General features: G+C 43.4%; 1 protein-coding gene across 1 annotated transcript in view; it reads right to left on the minus strand.

The window, feature by feature from the left end:
• The window catches only part of MYO1E (myosin IE), a 77,035-nt gene extending 59,694 nt beyond the window's left edge, over nucleotides 1–17,341 (minus strand). Inside the window, 2 exon segments of the mRNA XM_058846616.1 lie at nucleotides 17,025–17,036; nucleotides 17,039–17,341. Of these exon segments, the coding sequence (XP_058702599.1) occupies nucleotides 17,025–17,036; nucleotides 17,039–17,341 (315 nt within the window).
• Between the last annotated feature and the right edge of the window lie 584 nt (nucleotides 17,342–17,925).

Here is a 17,925-nt window from a genome sequence, read left to right on the forward strand (position 1 = left end):
GCATCATTTTTAAAAAATAAATTTAAAAAAAAAGGACACAATCCACACATCTTATGTTTTCCTCCTTGTCTGCACAGTTCATATGACTAACTGAAACCCTATGTTACAGATTCCATCTAATCTGTCCTACTGAAATGAAGGACAATTTGTTCCACTCCTTATAGAGCTGGATCTTCATATAACTTCCAAGATAACTTCACACAAATTCAGACAAAAGAGTATCAACAAAACTAAGCCACATAAATCCAAACCAAACAAGACCAGAGGAACTCCTTACACAGTTGGGTTTTTTTTAAACAAGCAAGGCATGAACAGTGCCAGCAGCTAAACCCATCTGCGAGTCTTTGCTATGTTGCCATTGAGAATACAATTTCTAGTATTTCAAACTCACTCCTTGTTAATAACCCAATCAATGAAAGCTATCAGAATCACCTATGTTAAGCAAAACCTTGGGATTTTCTCTTTACATTTTTCCAAAATAAAAGAAGAACATAGCAGCAGGAACTGTTCTTTAGTAAAATTTGTGAATTGTTTACAATCAACACAAAAGAATTCCTACTGTAGGCCCTGTTGCATTTAAATGCAGAAACATAACCCAAAGCCTGCATGCACTGGAATGCCTCATCTAGTTCAGCTTTTTAATAGGTAGATGAATAACCCCACTTCACAGTTTCCTATTGAGTTCTTATACGTAGTATGGTAAGATCTTATTCTAATATTTCAGATATCTATTGATTTCATTTCAGTTTAACTTACTGAAAGACTGGTTTTGGATTGCATTTCTCACATTTACTCATATTAGTGAAGCATTCAGGGGCAGCTGCAGTTAGAGTGAAGTTAGGCAAAAAGCTCACAGTTCACAGCCACGTCACCTCCTACTGCTTCAACCCTGCCAGGTGTAGCCCCACTGCTGGTAAGAGGGGCCCACCGAGGTCACCATGCAGGACACCATGGAAGACTTAAAGCATATGCTGGAAAAGGGAGTAAAGGCACTAGACTGCTTTAGCCCTTTCAGTAAATCCCATGGGATTTGAAGGTTGGCCATTTACCAACACAGGTTTGGGAGTCTCCCATTCTCAAAACCTCTGCTAAAGCCACAGAATCATAGAATAGCCTGAGCTGGAAGGGATCCACAAATGCCCAAATCCATGTATATAGGACATCCCGAAGAATCCCACCATGTGCCTGAGATTATTGACCAAATTCTCCTAGAACTTTGTCGAGCTGGTGCTGTGACTACTGCCCTGGGAAGCCTGTTTTAGTGCCCAACCATCCTCTGGCTGAAGAACTTTTCCCTAATGTCCACACTAGACCAACCCTGACCCAATTTCAGGCCATTCCCTCAGGCCCTGTCAGTGGTCACAGGAGCAGAGAGATCAGTGTCTGCCCCTCCTCTTCCCCTCAGGAGGAGGCTGTACCTGCAATGAGGTCTCCCCTTGGTGTCCTCCAGCTTGAACAGACAAACTGCTCCAGCTGCTCCTACACAGCCTCCCCTCCCCATCTTCATGCCCTGCTTTGGACACTCTCTAACAGCTCAGTATTGTGGGTGCCCAGAACTGCCCCAAGCACTGGAGATGAGGCTGCCCCAGAGCAGAACAGGACAATTCCCCCCTGCCCAGCTGGCCATGCTGGGCCTGGTGCCCCCAGGACACACCTGGCCCTCACAGCTGCCCTCACGTTAAAACTTGCCATCAACCAGGACCCTGGGTCCCTTCTTCCATGGTACTGCTCTCCAGGCTCTCTCCAGACTGCACATACATCCAGGGTAATTACCATACTTCGAATAAACCTGAGCACATCAGTGAGAAAAGCTTGTTTTCTACAAAACACACACAGTTCCACATATCAGATAGTGAAAAACACATCACACATTGGGCATGTGTGTGATGATCTTCAGCCATCCCAGCCATCTGCCTGTGACTTTTTCTTTCCTCTTCAAAACGTTAATTTGAACAACTATGTTATGCAGCTAAGCATGTCTCATCCAGTTAATGAAAGCATCTCTTAAAATCCCTACATTAAGAATCAGAATATTAAGATATGCAGATGTGCTTCTGCATGCTCCTTTTGCAATGTCTGACTGCCAGAGTAATTTTTTTCCTGCTAAAACACAGTAAGACGAATAGGAAGCAGCCTGCAGCTATCTTGCTTTGCAATTTGCTCCTGTCAAATCTCAATGTTTAGCAAGGGTTGATTTACATAGTGCTTGCATGGGAGAGCATCAGGTAAAGCCCAGATTTCTAGGGAACAATAGTAGCAATTTAGTCATGGATGAGTCAGTAATTGCCAGTTTAGCAGAAGGGCTATCAAGAGACAAAACCTTGCAAATAAAGTGTCAGATTTTGGTTATTTGTGGTGAAAAAAGGTGCCATGAAACATTTTGTAAGTGAAAGTTGAGTCCACCAGCTGTATTGCTTCTAGATAGTGTTGACAGCAAGTTCAAAAATGCTCTGCATTTTAAATAATTCGGTGACAGCCTGCATGACAGAGAGGCTTTCCTGTATCTTCTTACACACACTTGTGGTCTGTGGAATACAGACAGGTACTCCAGATTCCTAGTGCAGGTCTATCCTCAGGGATGTTCTGCCTATTTAGTGCTAACATACCAATTACTTATATCTTTCATTGCACTTTGAAAAGTTGTCCAACACTCGACAGCAGTAGCTGTAAGGACTACTACGAAGAAAAAAAATTACTTGTAATCTACTGCTAAAGTCACACGTTTCATATACAGGCATTTAAGTAATAACATGACATTCACATAACCACATTCATGAATTACAAATGTACATCTGTACATGCATTTTCATCTCTGTGACCTTACTGCAAAGTACAAAATAGAACTTCTTTGCCTTTATACAACATATTTCACAGCAAGTTTCCCTGTAGTATGTACTGCCAAGAAAATCTGCACTTTACATAAGGACGAGAAAAACGATCCAATGTTTACACACACCATTGCCTGAGCAAGCCTAAACCTGTTTAGAACTACTAGTAAAAGCATAACTTAGACATCACATTACATCATTACAGATAACATTTAAGGGATAAACCCCCAAAATCACCCTGAAAGCCTGTAATGAAGTGTAATGAAATGGCCTTTGGCATTTGCAGCTGAAGACAAAAGACCTCTGCAAAGGCTTGCTGAGAGTTAAAGATGTAGAAGGGAAGGCATGAGGAAGGCAACCACAGAAGGTGAGAGCTAAGACCAGATTCAGGCAAGTATTTCAAAGCCACATGGCTGACCTGTGGGTAGGAGGACAAATACACATTTCCTCTATGAGGTTAGAATCAGAGAAGGTGTCAGACTGAACCAATTCCATCAGCAATACTAAAGGCTTATGAACAGACAGAAAGAGCATTACTAAGGTAGAGCTGAAGGAGCAGAACTTCACATGGAAATTGGAAGCAGCTTGCTGAACCAGACTAGGCTCTCACCATCTTGCCAGTCCAGACCATTCCCTCTTAAGATTTATTTCCCTTATTCTCTTTCCCGTTCAAGAAAATTCTGTCACTCAGCCTACTGTGGACCAAGTCACATTTCCCTCACAGAGGCACAACGTAGTTTGCATTTATCAGCTGTCAAAACCAGCAGAGGATTCCAGCCCTCTCTCACACTATAGATAATAATTTAGGCTCCTAGGAGAGCTCCACAGCACAATGCAGGGCAGCTCTTAGGGACATGTCTCAGATATAATCCCCACTCCATCCTTATTCAAATGGCACCAGAACCAAGCAACACCCACAGAGTGATCACAAAGGCTCTGCACAGTTCTTCAGAAGGTTCTCCCACATTGTCACACTAGAGACTGGAAGGCAGAACATAATAAGAACAGAATAAGGGGGCAAAACTGCATCTTTTACTATAGCTATAGTAGCAAATGGCTAGAACAACAAAAAAGTATTCCCCCCTCCTGCCATTTCTAATACATACGGTGTCCTGACCTGCCCTGACTTAAAACACCACCTTAAAAAACAAAAAACTAGATGGTTTTAGTTCCTGGATATATTCCAAAGTCTTGAATATATATATATATAAAAGCCTAGGCATCTCATTGAGCCACGATGCAAAAAAAAGTAGGTTGGTTCATTTAAATGAGGTTGACTTCTACTCCCCTGAAGAGTTTCAATTGGTCATGTACAATTCCAAAACAAGCCCTAAAAGGACACAATTAGCTACAGAATTCATTTTTCATTGTTTCATTGTTCACGGTATCCTGTTACCAGCGTGAACATAATTTTAGCTACTAAATTTGAGCTTCTTTGTTTTAGCAATCAGATTATATTAATTTCCCCCTTGTTTTTTTCTTTTCCTGTTTGTACACCTGCACTATCAATGAGCAAACAGCAACAGGATTAGTATTTTATAGTTAATCTGCTACTCCACACCTGTAAAGAGCAGGATGATAAAATATTTTCAAAGGCTTGGGGGAAAAAAAGACCCAAAACAAACACTACAACAACCTTGACTTCTAACCTTAAGATCTCAGTTATCAGCAAAATAACCTTTAAACAAAAAGGTATATTCTTCCAATATTCTGCCTGCTTCAGATGTAAAATGAATGACCACAGCTACCTCACCACAGGTGTTAACATCACAATTACTGACTCTCCCTCCACATATTTTGAGGTGCAGACTAGGAAGAACTCCCCACCATCTTAAATGCTTCTAGAACAGCAAAAAAAACCAAACAAACGGTATTTCTGATTTAATTCTCTTCCCACCTCCCCCCCCCCCCCCCCCACTAAGTTAAGAGCTGTTTAACCATTTTTGAGTTTCAGAGACCCAGTACAAACCACAATAGATGGGTTACAGTCAAACTGACAGGACCAGTTTTGCTGGCTTTGTCCCTCCCAGTCCCAGGCTGGACTCCAGCCACACTCAGAGAAGCCCCCACAGAGCTGCAGAGTAAAGCCTGTTGACTGCTTCATTTTAAATGTATTCTGGTCTCAGAACAGATCCACAGATGGGACAAGTCACAAGTGGAAAAAGTCACCTAATGGCCTCAGGTGCAAAACCACTTCAGCCTGTTGTATCATTAAGAAATGACCTGAACAAAAGAAAACCTGATTTCAGTAGGTGAACACTCTCGAGGTGTGTCAAACTAAATAGCTCTTCATGACTAATTCATTAATTGTGGTAACAACACACTCCTCCATTACAAACTACCATTTTCAGAACCTCCATCAGAACATCCTCAGTGTTTTATGAAGTACCTGACTACACTCAAAGGGAACAGGCTGAACTGTCACTACAGCTCAAAAAGTCTTGCTTCAGCACTTGTCAGCTTTCATACCATTAAGCCCCTTTTCAGAATAAATAGCTCTTAAATTCCTCTCTCCAAAAGCAATGCTCAGTTCTGGGAAAAAACCCAGCTGTTCAACTCTATAAACTTATCCTGTGGCACTGAAACAGGGATTTAAAATGCTGTACTATGTTCTGTTCTCCTGGTTTGATTTCAGACATTCCTTTCTTATTCAGAACTAGAAGGTTTTAGTTCTGTCAAGACTGTATCCATAAAGAATTAATTTTAGGCATTCTGACACATGCAGCTGAACTTATTTAGTCTCAGTTCAAGTACAGACTGTAATAATTAAGAACAAGAGAAGGTCAATCTCAGGACTAATAAAATAAAGATTAATTTCTACAGTCCTTAGTTTGTCTTTTTACTGGTGAATTGCATGGAAGCAGATAAGGTAGCCAGCTATTCCAGCAGGAAGTAGTGCCTACACTGTCAGTGACTGCAATGCTTTTCTGAAATATATTGTATTTGCTTCTTTCCCAATATGGCCTTAACAGTGACTATTTAAGAAAGCAGATTTAGGGCTTGGGGTTCCCTCCCCACCCCTAAATCTAAGAAGACAGGAGCTCTTTCTGGTAAAAGTCTCAGGACAAATACCAAGGAGAAAGTCAGGAGATGCAATTGAGTTGATGTTCTAAATATTCTTTCCTTTCCTACAGTTAAAGACTTGATTGCTCATTTCACTATAGTACTTAGTAACACTCACTAATTCCTACTCTTTATAACACAAAATATACCACAACTAATGTGTAGAGCTATGGAAGCTCTACTGGAGAACAAGGATTTGTAACCATGTAAATACAAGTTTTTAGTATTGTGAAGAGACAGGACCACCTATCTTAAGGGACCCCACCCATGCCACCAACCATGACTGTAACTCCAGGCAGAAAACTGCCCCATGCACAGCTGCAAAGGAAATGCACCCCTGTGACTCTGCCAAGATTAAGCTGTGGTGGGAGGCAGGTTAGATTGTCCAGGAACACTGTATCACCCCACTCCTTCAGTAAGGGATGTCCATTCTGTCCAGAATAATACCAAATATGGGAGTAAGTAGCCACTGCCACACTTCCTCTCAAGCGCTCCTAGAATGTACCAAGAATAAAAACACAAAGTAAATGACAGGAAGAAACCACTGCTGGTCATGAACTTATTCTGCATATTGAGATCAGGTCTCTGTGGACTGGGTGTGCTGGTATTTGAGGCATTAAGAACTCTGGAACCAGAATTCCTATTACCACTAGAAAAGCTCTAACAAATAGTACTCAAGGGAACAGCGTTAAGGCTCCTGGAGCAGTCAGCTGGGTTACTGACACTGGAACTGGCAAACCAAGTACTCCTTTCAGCATTAGAACTGCCTAAAAATAGCCCTATCTATGTGAAATAATTAATCCATTTTCTCCATGCTACTGAATTTCAACACTTTGTAGCCTCACACACTTTATTACACATTCCTGAGACTGAGGTCAAAGTCACTGGAGGCTGTAGAGAACACATTCTGAGTACTTGGAGGCAGCTTCAATCTAGAACAGATTAGTTTCCTTTAATGTATATACTTTTTAAAATCACAACAGAAGCCACTGCAGTTTTATCAAATCTAAGTTTTGCTGACCGCATACCAGAATATATGTTGTTATTATTATGTTGTTGTTATATGTTGTTATTTCTAAGCAAGTATCAAATTAGGCAAATTCTTATTTTCTCCAATGCACTGAATCTAGCTCATTATTGCTATGCAGATATATATTACAGAATGCTCAGAGACAAGAGTAACAATTATAGACAAATATCTAAGCTGCTTAAGAATCCAGGTTCAGTTGTTAGAAGCAAGTACTCAACATTATGTCAAGTTTCAGATACTGGGTACTCAGGTACTGCCAAGTCTTCTTTCACTTGTAGGTGCACTTCTGACCTGACTTGCTCTGCTGAAGACCTATCCCTGCTTTCCTTCTCATCTGAAAACAGTTCATGCTTCCAACTGTGGCGGCAACCGAATGCTGAGAAAAAACAACCGAAGCACAGCAGAACAGCAAAAGCAGTGGCCTTTCCTACAATGAAGTCATTCTCCCCACTCCCAGCCCTGCTTCAAATGCAGCTCAAGATTTTGCCCATTCAAGGCCAGACCTAAGCTCAGACCTCCATATACACACAGAGCCATTACAGGATCTCCATTTGTTACAAAACATCCCAGTTCACTTTTTTCCCTGGGTCAGGTCTAATCCTTCTTAAAAAAACATGACAAATAGCACAGTACATAGAAGTTACTCCAACTCTGTTTGCTGGCAGTCTCTTCCTGTAACGAGGATCACCAACACGGGCTCTAGATCCTGCCAGGGCTCTGAACCACAGGTCCTGCCAGGGCTTTGCCCTCAGCCATGAGCAAGTACTGGCCACCAAACGCCCAAGGAGCTGCTGAGTGCCATCCTCAGCTGGGAGTCCCTCCCTCCTCACAGCAGCACCTGTGCCAGCACCACCAGTACACCCAGCAAAGGCGCCTGCACACAGCTGGGATTATCAACTCCCAGCTACCCCAGGAAAAAGCAGGAAGAGATGCTTTGCAAAGCCAACAGACAGCAGAGCAAATAATGGCCAACAGTCTGGGTACAGCTCAGGAGAAAATGATGCATTTTTAAGTCTTTTGCAATAGATTTCTCAGCAGGTTTACACTGCTCCTCCATAGCAGGAGGCTGACGATTCCCCCCTCCACCAGGACAAATCAATTCCAAAAAGGCACCTTACTTCAGTCTGCTCAAGTCCTGCAGGATACACAAAAACCAGCCAGGATCCCCTCAAAAACTGAACACATCCAAACTGCCCTACTCCGAGAAGCTATTTTTGCTTTTCCACTGCAAAGACCAGAATGTTTTTGTAGGAAACTTTGGTTTGCTGAATCTAGCAATTACTAACCAATATAGCAGTTCCTGGTGTATGCTCGAGGGGAAGCACTGAAAAAGGCTTTGGAGACTACCAACAACACAGTGCCAAGTCGTGGAAACACGACTGTAAGGCACAGTTTTTAAGTGGAGAAAATAAATCCAACTGAAGTAATTCTGTTCTTAGTGGATATCTTATATTTTAATTGGCCAAGTCAAATATTTGTTTTCTTGGATTCAGGCAATTCAGAATTCAGGAACTAATTAAGTTTACATGTGAAGTGGGATATTTCATGGTACTGAAGGCAAGTGTAATAAAATAATGCTTAGTAATATATCAGCTTTTATTGTAGCCAAATTTCTTATTCAAATTATTGTAGGAAAGATATCAGAAGTTCCCTGACAGGAGTAGTGTATTCATTTAACCCACTCTCATAAAAATTGCACTATCAGGAGTCAACAAAAAATATAGAACTAAGTATGATACAAGGGTCTAATATAACTATGGATTCCCATGACTAATTATTTTTTCCTAGATGATTGCATCCTATCACTCATTCCTTCAAAAACATAATCTATATTTAGTTAGACAGCAGAAATAATTATACAAAATCCATGTTTATTTTGCCTTACCAGAGATGCCATAGATTTATCTACTAATTAAGACTATGCAGACAGCTTATACCTCTGTGCTCTGAAAGAAAGAACAGGTGGGTTTGTAGCTTTATATCCTTTTCGGAATGAATCTAACTATATTTTTAATTCCCCATTTAATTTAAGTATATCTGTAGTCTAACTGTGACTGTTTTCAATTACTGCCATAAATACTTTTGCACATTTCTCTTTCTTTAGGTATATACTGATTACAGATGGGTATCAGTACAGGAAAACAAATTCTTTCAGAATTAATAAATGGACAAATCAAATGCTCCTCAAATAGATTAGGTTTAACACAAGTTCTCTTTCAATATGCCTCAAGAACACTGCTTTCACTTTGAAAAAGAAGTATTTTCCTTTTCATATATCAAAACACCTGCAATGAGTCCAAAACCTGAGCAATCAGGGGTGACCATGCCAGTGTGTGTCAGAAGGAGCATACCAGCTGAAAGATGTTTACAGGAACTAGGTAAACTTTTGCCCTCACAATGCTCCCACTACCCCCCAGAGCAGTAGTATTTCCACACCAAATGAGCAGGGCTCACAACCCCAGGGCCTCCAAATGCATTGGCAGCATTAAACACACTTTGCATCTGTGCACTTCCTTACAAAGCTGGGAATAACACAGGGCTGCAAATTATTACAAAAGCAAATTTGGAAGCACTTAGGTATTTGTGCAGACTTGTATCCTTCAAGGCAGGAAAAAAAAAACAAAACAAAACAAGATGAGACAAGTTCTTGACTACCGCTTGGCACTGCAAATACATTACTAACAAGAGGTTCCAACTTCCATCTCTCTGTATTTCTGCTATTAGCAATATCCAACTCAAAGCACAGGAAAAGACATCAATCTCTGTAAAAGATAACAGTGTGCATTGGTGAATTGCCTAGAATTTAAAGCCTCACAAATGTTGCGGCATGTCAGACTAAAAGCAGAAGACTCTCCTAGGGTGCAAGATCAAACATCAGGCAGCATATTTTATAAGACAAGCAGGAAAGACTTTAAAGCTGTTGAAAACATTTTGCTTGTTTTATAGAAGGTATCAGGTGGCATTGTTCAGACTTGAGTATGACTTCAACACTTAAATTAGACAAGGCTGACCAAGAAGTGGTTACAGACTCAGGCTCAGCTGATGACTGATTCAGTGAGTGGTTCTGAGCTGGCAAGGAAAAAAAGCCCCACACTTCCTGTACAGGGACAAGTGCAGCAAGTCACTACGAGACTGCTAATCCTCTTTGAAGGATGCCAACAAAAACCTCTCATTTAGACTTCAGATTGCTGAAAAAAGCATGAAAATAGCTTCTAGAAGCACATGTTTTTGCATAAACTATTTATGTCTCCTTTTTTTTGAAGGAGTCTAAAGAAAAACATCTATCATCACTCCGTCCCAAAGCCATTGCACTGATCCCCTGGAAGCCAGAAATGGCTTTCACCAGACACTTCTGGCAGCTGAAAAGACACACATGACAGGAGAACAGAGCACCAGACCTATTTTATAATCCTTTTGACACTTCCAGGACAGTTTTGACCACAAGATCTGCTAATATCTGGCTTTAACTTTCAAGTTCACATTTAGTAAGTTATGTTAATAGATAAACCTTTGTACTTTAAAAGTACCTTGTAATCAGGCTTCCCTATTAGCATCACTTCTGATAGCTCTGACTCACACTCCAACTGCCAACATTGCTTGCCTTGTCAGCTTTCATGTTTATTTTGTTTTAAAACATATTTTCAGTTTCAAGTAAAAAAAATTAAATTCAGAAATTTTTTTTCAAAATTACATTTTATAGTTTATGAACGCAATCCATGAGTGGTTTTAGTATCAAATAAATGCTGCTGTGTCTTTGGAAAAAAATCTTGACCATACCCTTCTTCCTAAGCTGTTTACATTGCAGAATCTTGGGTTTAGAGGTACTTGTGTAGAGAACACCATCAAACCCCAAAGCTATTTACACATTTATAGGAAGCACCCGTAACAGGAGCAGAAAACACCGGTGAGGTTCAGCGTGTGAAAAAGCTGTAGACCAAGACGCCTTTTCTGATCACAGAAATGACTCAGTCAAGCAGAGAGAATGGATGCCTGCACTGCCAGGACTTGACTGCACACCTGGTGTCCCCAGGGGGCATCCACAGTCTGAAGAAGGGAGGGAGGAAAGCAGTAGGTGGAGGATAGGAAAGCTAGAAGATGAGGATGAGTCAGGAGAGGAGTGACAACCATACTTCCTGGGCAGGACAGTAATTGGCATCTCAAGAATGTGGGGAAGGGAGTAGGAGATGGGAAAGACTGAACTGAGCTCAGGAAGGTCTGACTAAATTACAGTTCCTCACACCCAAGCTGCCCCAGGAGTGCCACAGGAGGCTGAGTTCGAGGTGAACGTCTGAGCAAGTCCTCAGAGAAAGCTCACAGTTCTCATCTGAAGGGGAAAAAAAAATCTTGTTTACTTCCTGCCATGTTTCTCTGATATTTACAAATACTTTTACAGCCATCCAAACAACACACTACAGCTATCCAGAGTCCCCTGACTCCAGCAGGTCCAAAAGTCAGCAGGCACTCCATAGACCTGGAATACCTCCCCATACACAGGCAGTACAAAAACCCACTTCCATCAGAGTTTAAAACAATGCTGATCATTTGCAAGTGACCAGCATCAACCAGAAAAGCTCCTTGGGAGACCATAGGTAGTGAAGAAATGAATGGTGTTCAGCAGATGAGGAAATGTGTGAGAGAACCTTTATATGATTTTCCCTGAAAGGTTTAGCCTTTTGTGCTAGGGTGAACTTTGCTGCTTATATTCACGGTGAGAGTTTAGATAGTACAAAGTGGCTTAATTCAGAGAGTTACCAGTAATGCAAGCCAAGCCTTCCTTACCGAAGCCTGTGCCTGGATTTCTGCGCTTGCAGAGGAACTGAAATAGTTTCCAAATCCTCATTTTTGTAGCACACACGTATACAAACATGCTCCTCCCAGCTCCAAAAACTGCTTCAATTTTATCGCTTTTAGTCTAGCACGGTTAACTCTCAGAACAAAACCCCTGTTAATCAGGTGCAAAATCCTTTTCTAACACCATTCTTAATGCCTTTCAGTAGCCACACACCACCTAGATCTGGAATGCAGCTTCCTAAAAAAACAGAAGTACTGAATTACAAGAGTGCTTTAGGAAACTGAAAAGGAAAGCAGATGAATTTGCCATTTTTAAGCCATTTATTGTGGCAATAACCAGAAACAAATGGTAAAGCAAAAGTCTGACAACTTGCAGGACAACCCCAGGCTGGTCTTCATCAACAGAACTGCACTGATCTGTGTCAGAGCTCTTCAACTACAGGAAACTCACTCCCAGGGTTAGCCTGGCAAAGTAACAGCTGCAAGCCCAGGAGGAAAAATCACCTCTTTTTGCTCCCTTCCTCATCACAACATGCAGCTACTAAGTTAGGCTTTATTAATATAAAGGATTCTTCTGCAACTCTGAAGATGTTTATTTACATGTTCTATACATTAGAATCATTAGTGTATACATGCATACTATATTAGAATACAAAACCAAACACACAGGAATTTTGTATTCCTTATGCTGAAATTAGGAGTACCAAAACCTCTTTTTTATAATATACCTTAGATAGAGCAGAGCATGACCATTTAAACAAATGGCACTTTTAGACTAACTCCTGCAACTGAGATGAGAATAGAGTGGTATTTATGAAGTCAAATTAATTTAAATTATTACAAAAGGTGATAATAACAGGTCTCTAATGAGATGTACAACTTTTTAATGTTACAAACAAGGTAACATACTTTCAATGTTAAAATGGGAGTATTACTAAGATTTTACTGAACACATATAAGCTTAACATTCCATGTGCTAACCATGACAAAACTCCTTTTAACTTCACCCATGCCACATGTGAAGCAATGCCTTAAGAACAAGGCAGTGAGACTGGTGGATGTTACTTCTTGAAGTTGAGAAAAAGTGGCTGCAAATAGCTTAACTAAACTACTAATAGTATTGCCATTCCATTTCCTTCACAATAAATTAGTTCTGTATGTAGAATAGAAAAAAAACATACCTGGAAGGCAAAAGAGATGATGAGAAAATTGCTTAAGATACACATACATACACAATCACATGTTCAGTTTTCAGCTGCAAAAGTTGCATTTGAGTAACATTCTGCATACATTAGTGTCTTCTGAAAATGTGCTCTAACATACACAGTATATCCGTAATCATTCTAGAGGTCTAAGCTAGAAACAAAAACAAGCATGCACACAATGCAAGCCTAAACAAAACACATCAAGTACTCCTGTGTTTTAGTGTATTTTATGTATCAGCCAGAAAGAAACATCATATAGCTGGAAGATTTTCCATTAATGCACCTCTAGACATAATGCAAAGCACATGCTGTTACCCTTCCTAGTATTCCACATTTGGCAGAAAGCAAGGCTTGAGCTTAGGCTACTGTCTGCAGCACCAGACAGAAAAAAACCCTTCAAATACAGAAGCGTCACTGTCTTGCTTGTGACTTCCCTGCAGAAAATAAAGACTTAAGATAGTATAAGGTCCCAGTTCCCATCACACATTTCACTATTTCAGGACTGAATCCTAAAGGCCAGCAAGGGTAATCCAGTCTTTCATTTCTGCAGACATTCATAGGCACTACATGGAATCAAGACATTCTCATCTTCTTGCTGGACTGGGCTATAAATATCTGCCCTCTTCTGATGTCAAACTGCTAAAAAAAGGTTCCTTTTTAAAAATCAGCGTTCCATCTTTGCTGAAGAGGTGGAACTAAGAAGACACTCAGATAAAATGCACATACTGACTGCAGCGTTACAGAAAATTGCTTAGCACTGAAATACTGGTTAAAGGTAGCATAGAAACACATTGGGTTTTTTAACATAAGCTTATTAAACAACCCTGGCTTGCTCAACAGCTTGTGAGCCAATCCAGAGCTGATCCTTTCTCTTGGGAGCTTTCCCTTCTCACTCTGCCCAACAAATTGGTATAAAACCTCAGCAGATGTACTCTGGAACAGAGATTATGCAAAAGCAGGCAAAGTTGATCATTGATGGGCTGTCGCTGTGTGATTGGTTTGTTTTTTCTAAATAGAGCAGCAGTTTATGCCTTAGAAAATACTTGTTGATTGACATTCAAAGTTTTAACCTTAGGAGAGCTAAAGCCACCTGACACTACTCTGGGGAGCAAATCTTTACCTCAAGACTAAAGAGCTACTTTAAATGAAAGGTCCAAGATGATTTTTGTGACATGGTACAGATTCTCCATCCAATTCAAGATCCTCCAATGCATCTCCATGAAGTACCCCATGACATGAAGGCTCTAACAGTGTAACAGCATAAAGTTCAGCTGCCCATATGCTTCCCCTTCAAGCAAGTTCCAGCTTAGTTTCACCATGAGGCTTCCTGCATATTATGGATAGTGTCCTTCACTGGAGTGGGACTACCTGGCACTGACAATATGCAGTTTTTGAAGACTTAAAAGCTTCAGCTAAGCTGTTAGAGCTTTTAGAATTTTTCTTTTATTATTTAAAACATTGAAACACAAAGCTAACAAAACGGATGCATTTCAAGAGAAAAAATTCAAGGTACCTAATGCTCCTTAGATTTGTCAGCTTTACTACAGTTGTACCCTGCTGCTGCTCATTCCTACCTTGTACTGCCATGAAAACAGCTCACCCATTCCATGCTTGCAGATCTCCTCCTGAAACCACCCTGTTAACTTGACACAGATATTGATCTGGATTAAAAATAAACCAGCAAAAAGGAGCAGATGTGTTGTGAAGTGCAGAGAGCTTCGAAGTGCATTCTGAGCTGGGCGGGGCAGTGCATGGCAGGGACGGGAAGGCACCAGGGACACACCAGGGACACCACCCTGCTCGACCAGATGGCCCCGAAGCACCAACAGCACCTGGTGTCAGTGGCACCCTGCACGGGGGACCCAGTCACATCAGGACAGGATCACTTTGAGGTCTACAGTGAAGAAGATATGGCAGAAAAGACTTGATTTAGAAAACACAAAACACTTGTAAAAGTTCAGCTTCTTTCACCCTCCAGACATCACAAGTGTTAAGACAAAAATAAGAGAAATAATGCAAGGTTTTTATACAGCACAGATAATGAATATTAAGTTTCAGGATATTAGTAGCATGATTCATGTTCATCAGCAGTCATTTTAAGTCCTGCCAGGCAATCCTGCCAACTAAGTTACAAAATACTACCTTCTAATGACTATCAAACAATTGTTTTGGCACAATTATTTGAAAAAGCAGCACTTTCAAAAACAATTTTCTGGTTTTGTTGTAATAGTTACTTATCAATAATCTAAAAATGCAATTAATATTATTTTGAGATATCACAGTGAAAAACTACTTCAGTATCAAACTAAAATCTGGAGAATAACTGCCTAAATACATCCCTAAAAAGCGTATCTTGTGGAAGAAAGTAATTCTCTTATTTTGATAAAGAAAATCTCGCAAAATATATTGCCAGTTATATGAATTTACAAAAACCACTTTGATTAAAACCTTTCATTAAAAAGGAATGAATGGAGCCCACAGCACATCAACTAGCATACTGATCGCAAAGTAGTACTGGGAACAGATAGACATATCTGAAGCACCTGCAACAAAGACTTCCAACCCCATTTAATATGTCAGCAGGGTAAGCACTGAGCCAGCCTCTGCCAAGGAGCCTGTAGGTGCCACAGGTGTCTGTGACACAGCAAGTACTTGAGGAGTAAAGATTAAGGCTAAGGAGTTGATCTGAATCACCTGGCAAAACAATCAACCCCCAGGGAACACAAGCACCTATCTTATTCACAGCTCCTTACTAAAAGCAGGTTTATAAGAACTAGTTAGCTGTCTTTTTTCTAGTTGGTATCATCCCCGACTTCAAGAGAAGTTTTAGCTTCCTAACTTCTGCAATGCTTTATTTAGAGCAAAGATCTGTGCTCCACACAGATGTAACAAGGTACAACTTGAGTTGCCTCAGGAAGTCAAAGCAGAAGCAATAGCAGTAAGAAAGCCATCCTTGAAAAGGTATTTATTGGGAGTCAAGTCGTGAATACACAAGAACTAGGCTGGTCAGTCTTTAAATCTTAACCTTAGTTGAGCTTTAGCAGAAATACTGCAGAAGCTTTTCAAGTATTTTAACCCTCAAATCTTTAGCACTCTGCTTTAGAACAGTTTTAAGTAAACTACGTTTTTAAAAGTTACAGATTTTAGTCTAGTTAATTACCACAAAGGATTTTTCACTACTTGTTCTTAGTTCTTGTGTAACAGGTAGACATCATCATTACTTGGATTACTTCAGGATGAAAGCTTTTATCAATCATCAGGACGCAATTACTAAAGACAAACCAGGTTCACCTGCCGAACCTCAATTCTCCCTCAGTCTGGGACAAAGGTATTTTCCTGACATCGCGTCCCCTCGTCGCACCAGCAGCGCACAGACCCAGCGGTGCCAGTGCCCCAGGTCCCGGGCTCGGGAGCCGCCTCTGCGGCACACCTGAGTGCACCGGCACCGGGACCGGAGTGAGCCCGGCACAGGGACCGGGACCGGAGTGAGCCCGGCACAGGGACCGGGACCGGAGTGAGCCCGGCACAGGGACCGGGACCGGAGTGAGCCCGGCACAGGGACCGGGACCGGAGTGAGCCCGGCACAGGGACCGGGACCGGAGTGAGCCCGGCACAGGGACCGGGACCGGAGTGAGCCCGGCACAGGGCACGGCGGGGCCGGGGCGCGGCTCTGCCCCCCGAGACCCCTCTGCCAGCGCCCTCGGAACCAGAGACGTCACCTGTTGTTCGACTACGCCGTGGCGTCCCCCTGCCACGGGATTCCTCCCACCCGAGGCCACCAACATCCGAGTCCTGTCCAGGTCCCAAGCGGCGGGACAGGGCGGCAGACGCGGCTCGCGCTCACGGGCGGCGCCGGCCCTGCCCGCGCTCCGCGATGGGACGGGCGGGTTCGGGACGGGACTAAAGGCACCGACCCGGTCCGCAGGCCCTCGGCAAGTGCCTGGCACGGCACGGCTTCCCGCAGGCCGGCGCTGTTACACAACCGCTCCCTGGCCAGGAGCGGGACACGGAACGCTGCCGCGGCCCCTTCCCGGCACCGCGTGAGGGGACGCGACGGCCGCGCTCCCGCCCCGGCCCCGCTCGGCCCCGGCCGAGCTCTCGGCTCACCATCGCTGCTCCTCGGCGCTGCGCTGCCCGCGGCTCTGCCCAGACACGCCGGCGCCCCGGGACGGAGGGACGGGCGGAGGGGAGGGGGCAGCGGCTCCGCCCTCCCCGCGCGCGCAGCTCCCGGCCGGGCGGGGCGGGGCCGGAGGGCGAGCGGCGCGGGGCAGGGGCCGGGCCGGGCCGGGCCCGAGCGGATCAGGACGGGCACCGGGGGGCGACGAGCGGCGCGGGGCCGGGACCGGGGCTGCCCCGTGCGGCTCCGTGTCCATAAATGGAGAACTCGGCGCGGCGCAGCCAATGGCCGCGCGCCGGGACGTCATTCCCTGAGGGAATCCCGGCGCGCGCGGCTCGCGAGCTCCGGCCCAGGGCCCGAGCTCCCGGAGCACCGGCATGAGCACCGGCATGAGCACCGGCATGAGCACCGGCATGAGCACCGGCATGAGCACCGGCATGAGCACCCGCCGCACGGCGCTGACGGGCCTTAGGCCAGGGGGGCGGCCGGAGCCCCGCAAGGCTGCTGCCACAGGACTGCGGTGCTGCTGATCCCTGGAAACACGGGAAAGAACGATGCATCTTGGCACCGGGCGGATGCTGGAACGAGCCCTACGGGCATCTCACAGATGCGAAACAAGCCAGGTGCCCGCAGGCATCCGCCCCGCGTTGCTCAGCTCGTTGTGAGCAGAACACAAGCAGGAACTTCCAGGGGCTGCGCTGTGTGAGCGATCACACCGGTAAACCCGCCCGAAGCTGCCTGCTGTGGTCCTCTTAAACATTTCACCTCAGGCTGGAAGCCCTGCTGTTGGCTCTAGTGGGTTTCTAACGCTATTTCTAAGCCAGAATATAAGTAAAATGGAAACAACATAATGTAAAAATCATATCAACAGCCAGACCCCGAGTCATATGT

The sequence above is a fragment of the Poecile atricapillus genome, chromosome 11 (genome assembly GCF_030490865.1).
Source record: "Poecile atricapillus isolate bPoeAtr1 chromosome 11, bPoeAtr1.hap1, whole genome shotgun sequence".
Lineage (NCBI taxonomy): Eukaryota > Metazoa > Chordata > Aves > Passeriformes > Paridae > Poecile > Poecile atricapillus.